At 38.4% G+C, this 17,862-nt stretch overlaps 1 protein-coding gene across 1 annotated transcript in view; it reads right to left on the reverse strand.

Annotated features, from left to right (window-relative positions):
- Positions 1-17,422, reverse strand: part of CDK15 (cyclin-dependent kinase 15) — a 79,139-nt gene extending 61,717 nt beyond the window's left edge. The window contains exons 1-4 of the mRNA XM_004674385.2: positions 17,214-17,422; positions 16,358-16,507; positions 16,017-16,111; positions 8,190-8,269 (exon numbers count right to left, since the gene is read on the reverse strand). Of these exons, the coding sequence (XP_004674442.1) occupies positions 8,190-8,269; positions 16,017-16,111; positions 16,358-16,507; positions 17,214-17,336 (448 nt within the window). The 5' untranslated portion in view covers positions 17,337-17,422. The remainder of the gene's footprint in view (positions 1-8,189; positions 8,270-16,016; positions 16,112-16,357; positions 16,508-17,213) is intronic.
- Positions 17,423-17,862: the final 440 nt, after the last annotated feature.

The raw sequence follows: 17,862 nt of genomic DNA on the forward strand, positions 1-17,862 counted from the left end.
TAGTTTCATAGGCCTCTGTTTAATGTCCCTCGTCTGGGACTGAGGCTACATGGGAACAGAGGGAATGACTTTTCCTCTCTTCCGAAGGCTGCCACACCACCTAGAGCAACCCTCAGCCTAGAGTAAGCACTTAACTTATCAAGTATATTCATCAAGTGTCTTAACATCTGACGGTGGAGCCAGAAACTTTAAAGAGTCCCAGACCTTTCACTTTCTATCTGATTGAGCTCAGAGGGAATCTCAACCCAATTTTCAATCATCCTCTTAGAAAAAGAGATAACACCCTTTAAAACTTGACTTCACAGAGTTGACATGAGGATGGAGTCAGATTCCATGCATGGAACTCTTGGTTAATGTAAACCACCACACATACAGTTGCAAATTTTAATTAATATCCGAGCACTAAGCTCTTGCCCCACTTTCAACTCCCAGATTAACATCTTCAAATTTTATTTATTTGTGTTTCTGCTAGAGTGTTCAACACTGTCCATCGTTCCAATGGTTTCTGACCATTAGTTAAGGGTGCTTGTATTTTATTTTAATAAGTTACGGAGATGAATTTCTCACCGTCCTGTTCCCTCACCTCCAGCCACAGTATATAGCAAAATTAGATATTGAAGATATAGTAAAGCTGAAACTGCTAAGAATATTAAGATATTTAAAATATATTTTTAGTCTCTCTGAAGTATATTACTAAAGTTTCTGATGTTTACTTTTAAAATCATGATGGCATGTTTTGTATAATGGCTTCATATTCTCTTTTGTCCAACAGTTCAAGGAATAAACATCTACTTAGGATGAAGCTCACGGCTAACAACAGTGGGTATAAATCTTTATTTTAAATGGCTTTCTTGATAAGTTTTGTTTTATAAAAGTAGGAAGAGTGTTGGTTTTGGCATTTCTCTGTTGTTTCCTTATATCTGCATGATTAGTCTTATCTTTGATCTATGATTTCCTTGCAGAAATCTCTTTAAACCATAAATCCTTCTGATGAGGATTCACCACTGCAACAAATGCAACATATTTTCTCAGCTGCTCATTGAATTCAACAGCAAGCCTACTGTCAATTCTAGGGAAAACGTGTCTACAACTCCCCTTCTTGCCACCTCCCCTACGATCATGCCGGCCAGCCACCATTATGTCCAGCCACCATTATGAATTACTTCAAGTATCTCCTGCCTCCTTCGTTTCTGTAGTCTCTTTTCCACAGCCATCCACTGTGATCCTTCTTAAATGGATCTCCACGCATATCCCCCTCCTGATTCCAAACTCTCCCTCACAGTAGGATCTAAAAGACCTGCAATGGCCACCATCTCGGTGCCTCCCTGCCTTCATCAGTTCACAGTCTCACCCTTGCTCACTTGGTTCTGGCCACATTGCTCTTTAGCTGGTCCTGAGACACTTCCAAACACATTTCTCCCCCAAGACTTACAATAACTATTGTTTCTGCCTACGTGCTGATCTCATCTCTCTGCATGTTTTCTCCAGGTTTTTACTCAAATGATACATATGGTCTGGGCTTCCCTGACACCCTCTGGGACAGAGCAGCCCCCTTCATCTGACTACTCAGTGATCTTCTGTCCCTGCGCCCTGCTTTCTTCTTCTCCACTTGTCATCCCTGATATCTGATACATCTATTTATCGTCTGTCTCCATCCTTGAGAATATAACACCCACTGCAAGCAGGTGCTTCTGTCTTTTTTTTGCTTATTGTTATATCCATAGTGCCTAAAACAACGGCGGTATACTGTAAGCACACAATAATATTTATTATTGACTAATGTCACTAATCACCTGCTCTCATTTCTATACCTATATAGGTTGGCGTAGGTTATTTCTGCTAAAGATGATTTTATTTCCTGTTTCTTTGAGTTGTCTTCTTCCTTAGATTATAAACACTGTGGTATGGTCACATGTATTACTGCTTTTTTAACACCTCAGAACTACTGAAGTATTCATATGGAAACTGTGAATATTAATGAGTGATAGTGGATAATTTGTATCACAAAGTAGGTGATGTCTAAAGCATCTAACTTTTAGTATTCATATATAGTTTGTTTTAATCACTGGATGGTTCTAAAATGCCTACAACATCAGGTATGTGGGTCTTGTATCCAAGAAGGAAAAATCTTCTGATTTCAAGGTTACTTCATAAACTTCAGAGTAAAATGTCATGTGTCCTGCAGGATAATCAGCTGAGAGATGCAAAGGCCAACTGAGAAGGGAAGAGATCCTAAAAATCAGCATTCTGATTTCTGGGAAATTTTTTTTATAATTCACATGTTCTAAATATAGTGGTTCTATTTTTCTTCAAAGAAAAGACACAAGGATAAACCAGGGAGTCTTTCCAGACAAATGGAATGACTGTGAGCACTTCTAAAAAACTTTTATAATAATGGTAATAATGGTTAGGATTCATTAGGCATTTACTGTATGCCAGGCATTGTTTTAAGAATTTTACATATACTAATTTGGTATGATTATCAGGAAACCAAAGAGAAAACCAGGAGAAAACATCATCCCAAAAATCAGGGAAAATGACCCATGACCAATGTCACCCAGCTCCTTTTAAAAATGCAAAGTATTTCTTTATGTTTTTTAAATGTCCAAGAAGGTATCCTGAGTGACCAATTGTTTAAACATTGAATGGAATTTAATCTGCTTTTCATATAGCTAAGATATTTAATAATTTTTTCTAATTATCACTTTCATCTTGTAATGATAGGAAACTTTAAATTCTTGATTTTATCAATTCTGTTGGGGTTTGTAGCTGAGGGAATTTTGGTAAATCTGATGCTTTGTAAGTACAATGTGTCATGACGTTTTGATGTTTCTCCACTCTGGTCTATAAAAGATGTTGAAGACAGGAAAGAACAGAGCCGACTCTCAAAGTCCTGGAATATGGCTCTATGTAGGGAGTGCCTAATAGTCAAAGGCCCCTAGAGAGTGAGCTCTTTGAAGGCATGGATTGTCCCTGACCTGTTTTTGTGTCTCTAACACCTAGCACAGGCCTGGCATATGAGCCTTAATAAGTACTTGTGAATTCATAAAGGTCAGACAGTTGTAATACGTTTATATAGGAGTTCAATAATGAGGATATTCCCACCTCCAACCCCCTTTGGGCAATCATTTAAAAAAGAGTGTTAGTTGCTCTTTTTGGTTGTCACAAATCATGTCAATGAGTCAATGATTTATTCATTCTAATAAAATGTCTATATACATTTAAACAAATATGAAGACAAATGTTAGACAGTTACCATCAAATTCCTTTGTAGTTATAACCCCGATCACATACTTTTGTCTTGGCATCATATTGTTTTATAAAAAGGCTTTTGTAAACATGTGGGTGTGCTATGTCCATGATAAAATTTGACAACATCCATTGGAAGATCTTGTCAACCAGACATGTTGTGATTGTGATCTATTTTGTAGTAAGCAGTGATTTAGTAGTTCTACCTGGTTTCCTCTATCTCATTGTATGACCTCGGGAAGGTTCCTGAGTTAATTTTGGCTCCGTTTTCTCATATACAGATTGGAGATAAATTGCTTGGTAAGGTTTTCGACCAGGAAGTAATCTTAAAAGATTCCCAGCTGAAACTGTTTCTAATTAAATATCACAACTCAACAATGCTTTAGAGTTGGTAGAATCAGAACTGATAAATATATATTTTATATATTATTTTTAAATGTTTTTCTGTATGTTGCCAAGTGATTATACAAATACATTATAAAAAAAGGGTTCTATTTTTATTTTTATCATTGCTAAGGAGAAATGCCTTAGGATTTCTAATGAACTAGAAAGGATATTTACTAGAATGGGATGGATTCTAACAACTGATTATTATTTCTGAGACTTCAGGAAAATTTTCTAACATCTCTGAGGTGCAGATTCTTTCATCTCCACAACAAAAGTAATCTCCCTTACCTCCCAGAGTTGTTATCAGAGTTAAAAAAGAAAAAAAAAAGGTAATGGGGTATGGAGAATGGGAAATTGTATCATTGGTATAGTTTTCAAAAAGGTTAATTCTAGACTATTTCCTAAACAAATGCTCCTAAGAGGCTGAAAGCCATGGGTTTAAATAAAAGTTCCTACTTTTAAAAAAGATACTTAAAATGATGCACATTAGTAGTTTGTTGATAGTCTAATAAAAGTAGTGAAAATATTCGTTTATAAAAACTTAAAATAATGAGCCTATTCGAATGAAAATGTTTCCTGCTGATTTTAAAAATGAACATAAAATATACAATTCTAGGTCTTTTGACTTTGGGCTGAATTAATAAAGGCCAGACAGAGAGGAGACCAAGGTGTGACTGTCTTCAACCCAAATTCAGTTTCATTCACACCAGCTGCTCCATGTGCTACTTAAGTTCAACCCCCACGAGATTCAAGTCATGTGCCTGAGATGCACCAGTGGTGAACTCAGTACCAGGTCTGCTCTCCTTCTCAAGATTGGCCCCTGAGGTATGTACTTCCCCACACCCCCGCAAAATTGGCAATAGCATCACCAAGGTAACATGTGACTGGAAGGGTCTGAGAATTACAGGGAACCTGACCAGGCATAACAGACAGGTCCAGACTGAGGTGGACCTGTTTGCCTTCTGCCTCTGCCTCATCATCAAAGACCTTAAGGACCTGCCAGGAGACAAAAAGATGCAGAAATACGTTAAGGATGATGAAAATATCCGATGGCTTCCGATGGCTGTCTCCACATAACCTGACAAACGCGGGGCTGATCTTTAACTAGAGAAATCTATGCACCATTAAAGAGATCTTGGGGCTCGCAAGTCTGACGGCTGCAGTGTTGATGCGGCCACCTTCCTGACGTCATTCGTGACATCAGTGGTGATGCAGCGGAGTGGTTTAAAAAGCCGGTTAATGGCCCTCCCTGGTGGCGCAGCGGGTTAAAACACAGCACAAAGGGGCTTAAGCCTCTACTGCATGAGTTCGTTCCCCGCCTGCCCTGGAGGAGATCCACATGGCGAGGCAGACCTCTCCTGGCCAGCCTGCTGCTCCCCTCAGCAGTGTACTTCGTCGCTCTGCCTGTTCTGCTCCCCACTCTGTCTCTGGTGAATCCTCTCACCCTCCGCATCTCTGGCCTGTACCCCAGTTCTGTACGAATAAATAAATAAATCTTTAAAGAAAAAAAAAAGCCGGTTAAAAGCCGCAAAGGAAAATGCTTCAGTAAAAGATCACTTGACAAACTATATATACATAGATATGTATGTATGTATAAATTCTAGAACCAGTTTTGGTTTGTTTGTTTGTTTGTTTGTTTTAGTTACTATCGCAGTAGCTAAAGTTTTCGCTACCGAAAGGGCAGTGAAATATGTCTCTTGTGGGAAATCCTGTGTTCCGCAATCAGGCCAGCGTCTGGCCATAGAAAGTGCTCAACAAATGTTTGTAGAATGAATGTATAGAGAGTTGCATGGATTTTTGAATCACAGTGATTCGGTTTGAATAATGGCTCCATATTGGAAAACTAGCAGTGATATATATCCAAAGACTGTTTAGAGGACTGAAGGAGGTAACACATGAAAAGTATCTGGCACATGTATGAAGATATGTTTTCCTTAGTGCTGTTCATATTTTTTGCTAATTTCATATTACTCATTAAGATCAAAAGTATTCTAAATGACCTGATTAATAAACTGCCACATGTATTCTAACTATGTAGAGAGGGACCATACATGCAGTAAAATCCTACTTAATAAATCTTGGCTGATACACCATCACAGCAGCCAAACTGTTGGGAAAATAACTGCTTCAAGGCTTTTTAAAGAAGTCTGCACGTGGCTTTCGGTTGCCTTTTTAGCTAGTGACCCTAGATTTTAACTAATGAACTCCAGCTGTTCTTATTTTGCCTTCCAGCCCTTCTCATTTAACCTCCTGTCTCCGTGGTCTCACATCCTTGAAGTTCTTGCAGGAAAAATGGGACAGTGCCAAAGTTTTCAAGCAGGGCCTCATATCTTCTTGAGGGGAGAGGACTCCTCAAACCTGGGCCCCCAGCCTTTATACTGGTGGAGAAAAGAAACATTCATTGTTGGAAATTGGATGCCTAATAACCTCCAATGTGTCAAAAAATCCTTTTGTGGTTTTAATATTATACAAGCAAAGCATTCAGTAAGGTAAGTCCATAAAACAAACCAAGAAAGTTCACAGTTGAATACTAAAAGTAATTGCAAACACCTGTGGTGGAGAGGCAATTCCTTGGTAAATATGCAATAAAAGAAACATTTAGCATATAGAACAATACAGATCCAGCTTTTCTGAACCTTGCTGAGAACCATCTGTTAGCAAAACCAGCAGAAGGTTTCACTGTTAAAGTCAAATGTCTTTACCTGAAAACTTGGCTGTGGGCAAAATCAGAGCCAGACAAGCCCTATAGGCAACAAGTAAGTTCAAGAGCACACAAAGGAAACAACAGGAAAATAATCCAAGCCTAGAGACACTTTCTTCTGCTGTGGACCTGGGGATTTCCAATATGTTCAGAAACGCTTTTGAACCTATCCACATGTCTGTTTCTAAATCTGATCATTCTTTCATTGAGCCCACTAATAAGTGCATTAGTAAATGCAGCCTTCATTATATTAAACACTTAAAACCATGCTTTCCTCCAGAATGCACCTGATCCCACCAGGCTGAGTGGCTGGCTAACCCAAAGCCATATGACCCTTCTACTTAAATTCAAAATGACGTATTTCCCAGAGGCTCTGAAAGAGTTTTGGAAGTGGCATCAAATTCAGTTATAAACTCATTTTCTGAATTATTTTTCCATGCCTGTTTGCATAACCCAGCTTTCCAGACTCACTTCAAAATCTACTAACTCCATTAGCCACACTGAGACTGACTGGTTTTCATCTTAGTTTACAATGTCTTTTTTATTTTAACCTCCCTTATAACACTTGTAACTTGAATCATCTGTTCTAAGACTGAAAATGATATTGAGAAAAGATCAGATCTTTTTTTTCCCCCCTCACCCTTTACAACACCCAACAATAATCTCTGCATATATTGTGCTGCTTATTAGAAGGGAAATGGAGTTAAATAGGAGATGAAGACCAGGAAATTCATTTCTCTGAGATGGATAGCAACCTTATCTTTTTATTTCAAATGGTTCATGTCAAAGGCTGATAAGCAGCCTTTTAATGACCTATTTTCACTACATTGGTTTCTTGATTTTTAGATTAAAAATTATCTGTTATCTTGATGGTAAATAAGACATCACTAAGGGGAGGGAATAAATTGAGTAATAATAGCCAGCATTTGTTGAACTCTGGGAAGAAATTGAAAAGTGCTTTATATGTATAGTCTTATTTAGTCTGCATAACAACTCAGTGAAATAGGTTCTATTACTCTGTCCGAACTAAACTAAATGTAAAAAAGGTAAAGAAATCTAACCAAGGTCATATCAATAGTGATAGGCAGATCTAAGATTCAAACCCAAAGTCTATCTGACCCCAGGCTCCTTATTCATTTGCCGTCCTATCCAGGGTATAGAGAAAATATAAACACCAAAAGAATATACTTTCCAAGGAGTTTTTCAAGATTTATCTGCAATTATTTTCAGGCAAAATGCCCAGAGATTCTGTGTGATTACATTATTTTCTCCTCTTTTATGTGGATTTTTTTGGGGTGTTAGTCTTAACAACTAGCAAGGCACAAAATACAGAAGATATTTAGTAAATACTCATTGAATTTATAATAACAGTTTGAATCTTAATTTTCTCAAGAGAAAGTAATGAAATGTTTGTGTAAACACACTTGGCAATCTGCTATAGAGAATAAAGATGTAATTACAATGTTACTTCTAGAAATTTCAAAAGCTATATATAATGAATGGATGTATCCAATGCATTTTTAGAAAAGATTTATTTTCATTTATTTATGCATACTAGAGTGTAGGCCAGAGGCGTGGGGGTGGGGGTGAGAAGACTCACCAGAGACAGAATGGGGAGCAGAACAGGCAGATCTTCTAAGATACACTGCTGAGGGGAGCAGCGGATGAGGCTGGAAAGGTCTGCTCCCTGGCTGGGCATAGAACTCATGCCACAGTGGAAGCCAAGAAAGAGCTCCATAGCGCTGAGACATTAGCCTCTGCTCCACTAGAGAGGCCCTCAAGCCATTTTTTTTTTTTAAACCAAATCAAGGACTTAAAACAGATCTCTTGAGTCCACTTCAATAGTCCTTACCTTCCCGGATAGCTGTAAATGGGATTCCTTCTTCTGCATTCATACTAATGACTTTCAAAGCCACGAGTTGTCCATTTATCCTAGAAGAATTGGGGAAAGGACTCACTGAGATGATTTATAGCAGATTTTTTTAAACTTAACAAAGTAGCTTTCCTTCAAAATAGATTCCAGCGTATGAATGTATAATTTTTTCAAGATAAAATTTTCAGTATCATATACATATATTCTATGTGTACCAAAACATTTTTTTTTTCTCTTTACCAAAGTGTTATAAATTCACTCTAGAACATTTGGAGAACACAAAATCTCCCCACCAAAACACCAAACCCATCTGTTCATAATATGTTATGCATAGTTTTCCTTTTACTTCCTTTGGTGGACTTTTTGAGCCATGCTGAATTATTTTTATTTATGTTCATCTAAATGATTGTATTCACTTCCAGTAGCTTCCCTGCTTGAACACTTTTACCTCTACATACTTTTTAAAAAAAAGTCAAAACAAGCCATTTCTCTATGAAAACACTATTATCTCTACATTTCACTCTGCCAAAAGCCCACGCGTTACAATGGCCTCCTGGGTGCTTCCTGATCTGCCCTTGACCCATGAATATTTCTCTCCTCTTCCCCATCCACATCATTTTGTTCACTAAATGCCAAGAGATTTTAATACAAGTTTAAATACAATTTACACTACAGTGGGAGTCCTATCACATTACACATAACCTGTTTTGCTCCATTTAGCTTTTTCTTTTTTCATTCTTATTTTAGGTGATATCTAGTAATGACATAATATTTCATCTTATTAATACACTAGTATGTAATTAGCCAAATCCAAGTGCTTTAAAATTGTTTCTAACTTTTTGGCTCTTTTAAAAATATGGTAATAATCATATTTGTAGATCAAAGTTTCCATACAGCCCCCATTATTTTTACAGCAGAGGTTGAAGTGCCCAACCAAACAGTATGCAGTGCGTACACTGTTGTTGTGCGAGCCTATTCCAAAGTTGTGCCAGAGTGGCCATGGCACTAACTGGTAATGACAATGGCTGTGCCAGCTCTCCCTCATCAACACCGGGCAGTCTTGTGTACAGTTTCATTTATTTTTTTAAATCTTAAGGTATCATTTAAAGGACAATTTTAGGTTATAGAAAAATTGAGAAGATCATACAGCAAGTTCCCACATGCCCCACATCCAGTTTCTTCTGCTGTTGGCATCTTATATTAGTCTGAACGTTTGCTATATTTAAGAAAACAGTATTGATAAATACTGTTCTCAAAACCCATATTATGGGCCCTCCCTGGCCGCGCAGAGGGTTAAAGCACAGCACTGAAAAGCTAAAGCCACTTCCGCATGAGTTCGATTCCTGCCTGCCCCGGAGGTGACCACATGGCGCGGCAGACCTCTCCTGACCCCCTCGCTGCTCCCCTCTGCAGTGCACTTCGTCGATCTGCCTGTTCTGCTCCCCACTCTGTCTCTGGTGAGGCCTCTCACCGCCCCTGAGCCTCTGGCCTGTACCCCAGTTCTGTATGCACAAATAAATAAATCTTTAAAAAAAAAAACCATACATATTATTTCTTAATAATCTGTAGTAGGCTTGGGGGGAGCAGAGAAGTGCATTTATTGTGGGTTGCATTACAAATTGGTAGAGTTGGAAGGAACTGTGGCATGGGAAAGCCACAGAAGTGCCAGACCCCTAATTTAAAGAATTTTAAATTATTTAATAAAGATTTTTAAAGTTCCAAATGCATAAAAGATATCTTTTAGTATCATTAATAATAGAAAAAAGGAAACATAGCTGAAACAAACAATAGAGGAACAGTTAAAACATTTGTGATATAGAGCAATACAACAGAATATTGTCCATTCATAACAAAAATTTAAGTATAGAGACATGGCAAGATTGGTGATAGTGAACAATAGAATACAAAATTGTAAGCACACCGTATGTGTAGCTTTAAACTGGGGGCATGTGGAAGACAAAATTTAAACACGCTCGTGTCAATTGCTATGCTAAACAGATGGATGCTAGATGGTGCTTAAGCTTTGAAATTTAACCTGCGGTTGTATATTACCCTGTCTAGTTTTTTTTTTTTTTTAAGATTATTTATTTATTCGTACAGAACTGGGGTACAGGCCAGAAATGTGGTGGACGAGAGACAGAGTGGGGAGCAGAACAGGCCGACTGATGAAGCACACTGCTGAGGGGAGCAACAGGAGGGTCAGGAGAGGTCTGCCACGCCATGTGGATCTCCTCTGGGGCAGGCGGGAATCAAACTCGTGTGGAAGTGGCTTAAGCTTCTTAGTGCAGTGCTTTAACCCGCTGTGCCACTATGTTTTTACAGTAACTATTCTTTCTTTTTGTATCTTGTAAAATAGGTATCACGGTAGATATGTATACATTTATGAAATTAATTGATTTATATTAGTCTAGTCTTACTTTTTTAAGATTAATGCAGACAAGAACTGGGGTGCAGGCCAGAGGTGTGCAGGGTTGAGAGGATTCACCAGAAACAGGGTGGGGAGCAGAACAGGCAGATGTACTTAAATACACTGCAGAGGGGAGCAGTAGGAGAGGTTTGCTGTGCCATGTGGGTCAGCTCCCTGGCGAGGAATCAAACTTATGCTGTAGTGGCTGTGAATCGCTTCATAGTGCTGGAGCTTTAACCCATTGCACCACCAGAGAGGCCCTATGTTAGTCTGTTTTTAAGTCGAGCTATACAGACACACAACATTGTGTAAGTTTAAGGTGCATGAAGTATGATTTGATATGTTTATATATTGCATTGCAATTATCACAATACCTTTACTGTTCCAGGATCTTATCTAGCACATCACATTACATTTACTTGTCATGTTTCTTTGGTCTCCTCTTTACTATGATAGTTCCTCAGAATTCCCTTCTTTTTGATGACCTTGACAATTTGGGGGGTTACCAATCAATCTGATCAATAGGATGCCTTGCTGGAATTTTTCTGTTTTATTATAATTGAGCTTGGGGAAGTTTCTTGTAACAACTGAGTTTGGGGAAGGTATAAAGTGCCATCTTTATCACATTACTTTAAGCGCTCATACCATCATCATCATAAAGTATGGGTTTTGATGCTGGTCTTAACCACCAGGAGGAGGTAGTGTCTGTCAGGTCTCTTCACTGTGATTTCACTCTCCCCACTTGCTTTCCACATCCTACTTTTGAGAAGACAGTCACTGTGAGTTGCCCACTTCAATAGGGACTTATGCTCCACTCCTTCGAGGGGGGTGATCTACATAAATGATATGGAACTCTCCTGCACAGGAAATTTATCTCTTTTCTCCCATTTACAAGTTTATTGTACCAGTTATGTATATCAGTATTTATTTTATTTTATACTCTGGGTTAAAAGCTAATACTGGTGTGTTTATTTTGTTGCTTAAATTTGTCCTTTGGGAACTTTTTTGTTCGGCTCATGTATCCCTTTGACATGCTTCCATAAATGTGGGGTTGGTTTTGGAGGGTCTGTTTTTGTTTAGTCTTCATGTTTAAACTATGTAGTAGGCAAAAAGGATTATCACATTTTAATTTATTTTTTTAATTTATGAAATTTATAACATAAAATTGAATTTTTTATAACTCTATTGTTTACTGTTCTTTTGTAATTTGCCTGTTTGCCCAATATTTTTATCTTTTAAGATTTATTTATTTACACACACAGAACTGGGGTACTGGCCAGAGAAACAGGAGCTGTAAGAGGATTCACCAGAGACAGAGTGGGGAGCAGAACAGGCCGACTGAGGAAGTACACTGCTGAGGGGAGCAGCGGGCGGGTCAGGAGAGGTCTGCCACACTATTGGGTCACCTCCAGGGCGGGATAGAACTCACACTCAAGCGGCTGTGGCCAGCTTGCAGTGCTGTGCCTTAACCCACTGTGCCACTAGGGAGGGCCTGCCCAATATTTTTATTAAAATATTTTACATGTACTCTGCACCAATTTCTCTTGTTTTCCTTATCACATTTCTGAAACTCTAAACTTTAAAGTTTTAGTATTTTCAAATTGTTTTACTCAGCATAATTCTGTGAAAGCTCTCCCAAACCCCCCAACTCCACAAAAGATTCCTAGTCAAATATGTTTAGAAAAAGGTTTATATTTTTTATTTTTTCTTCTTATTCTTTCTTAGACAGTCATAGTACACATTGACATTTTACAGATGCAAAGAGCACTGACAATAAAGGATTGCATTTGATTTGTTTTAGGCTTCCCTGTGGCAATTTGACAATGGTAACCGTTTCAATGAAATATCTATTAAGGTGTCTCCGCATTGGGGAGCTCTAGAACATATTTAGAAGGACACTAATTTTCCTTATGGATTCTGATTGAACAATTTATTACAAATACTTTTCCAGTCTACAGGTCACACAGAAGTCCCTACCCTTCAAATTATTATCAGTTTTCTTCTTCATGTAACTCTTGAAATGAGTCCATTGGGAATTCGTATTGTATGTTTCCTTTTTCCAAATTACTAACAATCACCCAGCTCCACTTACTGGGTTCTTCTCTCTGTTGATTTAAAAGATCACCATGATTATACATTAGATCTTACTAACACTTGAATTTTTGATAGTTCTGGACTTAGAAAAGTCAAATGTCCTTGATCTGTCTTTTATTATACTCATGTACTGTTTTAATTACTGTAGCCTTTGAACATTTACAATACATTTTGTCTCTAAATTACAGAATTATTGACATCTTTGTATAAAGATGCTGATCAATAATCCTAAACTTCTCATGTAATGATATATAAGACCCTATACAATCACCCTACTGTGACTGCAACTGCTCCCCATTTTCTTCTCTTTCAAACTTCCCCTTCCAGAAGGCCTGTGTCAGCCTCAGGGATGTGTTATTAGCTGAAGCTCTCCTCTACTTTATATGCACACAGTTTACTCCTTATCTATGTCTGAGTCTCTGTTCTAGTGTTCCCTTCTCAGTGACACCACTTGCTTTATTCTTTTCCAAAGCATGTTCACTCTTTGAGAAACTCAGTGTTTTACTAATTATTGTATTTCCTCTTTTAGCCCCACAAGAATGAATACTCCATAAGAGTAGGGATTTTTGTCTGTTTTGTTCTCCAGTGATCATTATTGGCTAAAATAGTTTCTGGCATATAGTAGGTACTTTTTTTATGCATTAAGAACTGAGGTACAGGCCAGAGGTGCAGGAGGGTGACAGGATTCACCAGAGACAGAGTGGGAACAGGACAGACTGAGTGAAATACACTGCTGAAGGAGCAGCAGGTGAGACAGGAGAGGTCTGCTGTATCACGTGGGCCACCTCCCTGACTGGGGATCAAACTTGTGCTGTAGTGGCTGAGGATAGCTTCATAGTGCTGAGACTTTAACCCCTTGTGCCACCAAGGAGTCCCCATACATAATTGGTACTTTGTTAGTAGAATGAATACCTGCCTGTCTGCCTGCCTCTTTCTTCAAGTTTTTTATATCCCTTGGTGAATCTTTATGTGAATTTCTGCCCATTTTTTATGCTAATGAATTTGTTGTTGTTGCTTCTGAGAGTAATTTCCCTTATTACATTTCCAAATGGTTTTTAATATATAATTTTTGATAATTATATTTTGATCTTACAAACATTCACCTTCCTATTGTTCTATATTAATAATTCTAGTAGTTTCTTAGATGGTTTTTCTGTCTTTTTGTCAAAATACTATAATTCATAAAAATTATTTTGTATATTTTTCTCACTGTATTGACTAGAATATAATGAATAAAAAATATTTATTTATGCTTACCAAACTGGGGTAAAGGCCTGAGATGTGGTGGGTGAGAGGATTCACCAGAGACAGAGTGGGGAGCAGAACAGGCAGACTGACAAAGTACACTGCTGAGGGGAGCAGCAGGCAGGTCAGAGGAGGTCTGCTGCGCCATGTGGGTCAGCTCCCTGCTGGGTATGGAACTCATGCTGCAGTGTCTTCCAAGAGCTTCATAATGTGGTGCTTTAACCCGTTGCGCCACCAAGGAGCACACAACATTATGATAACCTTTAACAATAATGGATAGTGTTCGTTTTTGCCCTATCTCTCACTTAAGAGTAATTTCTCCAGAGGTCTCCCTGGTGGTACAAGGGTTAAAGATGGTGCTATCAAGCTGTCTTCAGCAACTGAAGCACTAGTCCAATCTCTGGCCAGGGAGCTGACCCACAGGGCACAGCAGACCTCTCTTGTCTCACCTGTTGCTCCCCTCAGCAGTGGATTTCAGTAGATCTGCCTGTTCTGCTCCCCTCTCTGTCTCTGGTGAATCCTGTTACACCGCTACCCCCCTATACCCCAACTCTTGTATGTATAAGTAAATAAATCTTTTTAAAAATAGTTAATGTCTCCAGTATTTAACAAAAAAATAGTATGTGGGCTCTTAATATTTTACATCATAATAGGAATTATCATTCTTTTCCTGTTTTGCTCAGAGTTTTAAGAGTGGTAATTGATACTGAATTTATTAAATGCCTAGGACCATGATATTTTAAAAATTGCTTTGAAATTATAGATGTAATGCTTTCTTGGTAGGGAAAAAAGAAAAATTCAAGTGATCCTTCTTTCTCCACTCTAGTTTCAGCCACTAGAGGTATCTCCTTTTAATAAGCACTTGTGCATTTTTCTTGACTTCTCTATGCACATATAAATTTATGCATGTATAATACATCTGAGTTCTTTTTTCTACATGAAATCACAAGATTGATATTGTGCTATATGTTGACTTTTTCTTTTAAAATATAGAACATCTTTTCACATTAATACATCTATTTTATTTCATTGGTAATTAATTGGTCAGTGTTTGTGACCACAGTTTTGCTTTTTCTATTATAATTCAAGCTGCCATGAATATACTTCTCCACATTTCAGTGCATTTGGAGAAGTATTTCTAATGTATTCTTTGCTATTTTACTAAGCTAAATTGCTTGAAGGCAGTATTTTATATTCTCAGTTCCTGAGACAGCTTAGGGAAGTGAATAAAATTCTTTTTCTATATGAATTTTAAAAATATTTTCTCTAAAAGTCTGTCCTAAGTTAAAATAATATCACAAAGCAGTAAGATAAATAATAAATATTCTGTCTTGCTATATCTGTATTAAATTTTGTAAATTAACATTTAATCATTATTGAGCCTTGAATTTTGCTCCAGTGAAGTAACATAATTAAAGAACTGAGACCTTTGGAGTTTCCCACCTCGACTAAAAAGCAGTGAAGCCCATAGAGTTTTCAAGTATGTTTGGCAAAGGTTGTTGTCAGTCAAAATGGGCACTTGACTTCTGGATAAGCAGTATTTTCATTCTCCAGTTATTTTGTATATTTAGCATATGTATAAAACTCAGGGTTGATTAGTTTTTTTTAATGTCATACTTTTTAGAAACCAACTTCAGTTTCTCCTGAAGACCAAGTGGAAGAATGAAGGAAGAAACTCTCAAGGTTGCCACAGAAAATCTGTCACTGTGATTTAAGGAGGGATATGAAAATCCTTTAGACACCTTACTAATGGTGTCACCTGGCTGAGGAGCAGTCACTGTTCTCTGGGTCACTGGTAGAGAAAGTCTACTTTCTTGAATTAAAGAAAAGGAAAGCTGATAACAGCTGAAAGGTTGAAATATGGGCAGGATATATTTGTTTTCCTTTCTAGAATCTTTAAACTACAAACTACCTGTCACTTCCTATTGACCTTGATGTTGTGCTCAGATCCCAGAAGCCATGAACTTCTGCCATGTGCCACCTGGCTTTATCATGTCAAGTGAGGGTTGGGGAGGTGGACTCCTCAACTCTGAAGTCTCTACCAGCTATGAGTCACTCACCTGCTAATCCCTTTGTAAACTGTAGCATAAGAACCTTCACCTAGCTTCTCCAAGTTCAAGTAAGATGAGGCCACCCCAAAAGGGAGACTCTTCCTCTGTTTAAGGGGAATGGGGCAGGGACAGAGATGGAAAAGAAAAAAAGAGCACTTTTTCAGTGTTGGTCTCCCCTACATCCGCCTTCCTCCCTCCTCACCCCCCAACCCCCCAGGAAAAATTAGATAGTGGTATTCCCAGAATATACTTGGGAAGGCCTGCTAAGTAACAGCACTGGAAGGGCCAGCCAGTGGCCCTAGACAAGCCAATGTTAATTTCTTCTTGATCAACAGCAGCTGCTCACTCACCCACTGAACACCCTGCCTCAGATCCTCTTCCTGAAAAGAATCACAATTACTCCATGGCCCTTTACTCTTGAACTTCCGGGCATGGAGAGCCTGAGGTCCCCTGGGGTGAAATGAAGTCATAGAACATGATGCTTCTTTTAGGTCTGTTAGCTAGAGAAAAAAGAAAACACAAAAATAAGATTTTTTGCAAAGTCAAGACTCAGTAGCTGACATAAATCATTTTTTCTTTATTTGCCTAATTTTCACTCTTCAATTTTTTTCCTAAGCTTTCTACACCCTCAAAAAGCAAGTCCTTACCTAAATGTCAGATCCCTAAAAGAGACCATAATGCTATCAACTGCTGAAACAACACATTTTTCTACACCCAAAAATGCTTTTAATCCTTAAGTAAGTCAGACTCTATATAGATGGATGGTTTCCAATTTTCTGTTTAATGCAGGCTTCCCCCCCCCCCCTTCCTTTATTTTCTCTCTTTGGGAGAATAATTTTCTAGTTTACTATTCTAATAAACAGGAGCTAATGACTGACATTTTGAATCCATAGTATAGCAATACTGCAGCATGCTTTTTGAGGGTCAACTTTGCAATTTAATACTTCAGCAATTTCAGGAGAGCAACTTTCTCACTTGAAGTGCGTTTCCTGTAACCCCAGGCATAGCATAATTTCCCCTTTGGTTTACAAGGAAAAAAGATCCCTAAGTTGATAACAATAGCCATAGATTCTGTAATTATAAGATTTTTTTTTAATTTATGGTTTAAAGCTACTGCTGGAAAATCTGACCCTACTTCAGAAAGGGAGTCTCTGAAGTCCTTGGTTTATCTAAAGAGGAAGATGCTCCTCCGGGGGATAAAGATACCTGGATCGCAGCCTCCGCGGTCACAGGCGCGCTCCTCCGACAGCTGTGTGCGTTTCCTCCCTCCCAACAGCCATGGCAGCTGCATCCAGGCTGGAGCGTGCTTGCACACAGCTCTTGACCCATAATCTTCTAGGTTCAAGGAGAAAGCCCGCACTTGAGCCTCTCCCCCTCTGCCTCTGCTGTCCTCAGTCACTCCCTTTTTGCCAGAGGTCAGCAGTGGTGCAGCTTTCATATGACTCACATGGGGCTCTGCCTTGAACAGCCTCATGACTTCAGCAGTTTTTCTTTATCGGTTTAAGAAATTGTACAGCTGAAAGGCAGCTGTCCTTAGTCCTGTGAGCACAACTGAAAACAGGGTGGCTAATTATCAGGTAGAAGAAAAGTTGGCAAAGTTCTTATTCCAGTCACGGTGCTATAGGTAGTCACTTTTTTTTTCTTTTAAATCACTTTACATTTCTTCTCCTTGTAAATGATAATATTTATTAGGCTTCTCTGATGCTAAAGTGGACATATTGAGAAATACTTTCTCCTTGCCTTTCATCTGAAAGCATTTTGCTTTCAAATTTTAGGATACATCTGCAATCTGGCCAATTCTTAATAGTCAAAGAAACCACAGAGTCCTAGAACAGGAAGAAAGCTGGAGATATCT

The sequence above is a fragment of the Condylura cristata genome, unplaced genomic scaffold, assembly GCF_000260355.1.
Source record: "Condylura cristata isolate star-nosed mole 26May11 unplaced genomic scaffold, ConCri1.0 scaffold00002, whole genome shotgun sequence".
Classification (NCBI taxonomy): domain Eukaryota; kingdom Metazoa; phylum Chordata; class Mammalia; order Eulipotyphla; family Talpidae; genus Condylura; species Condylura cristata.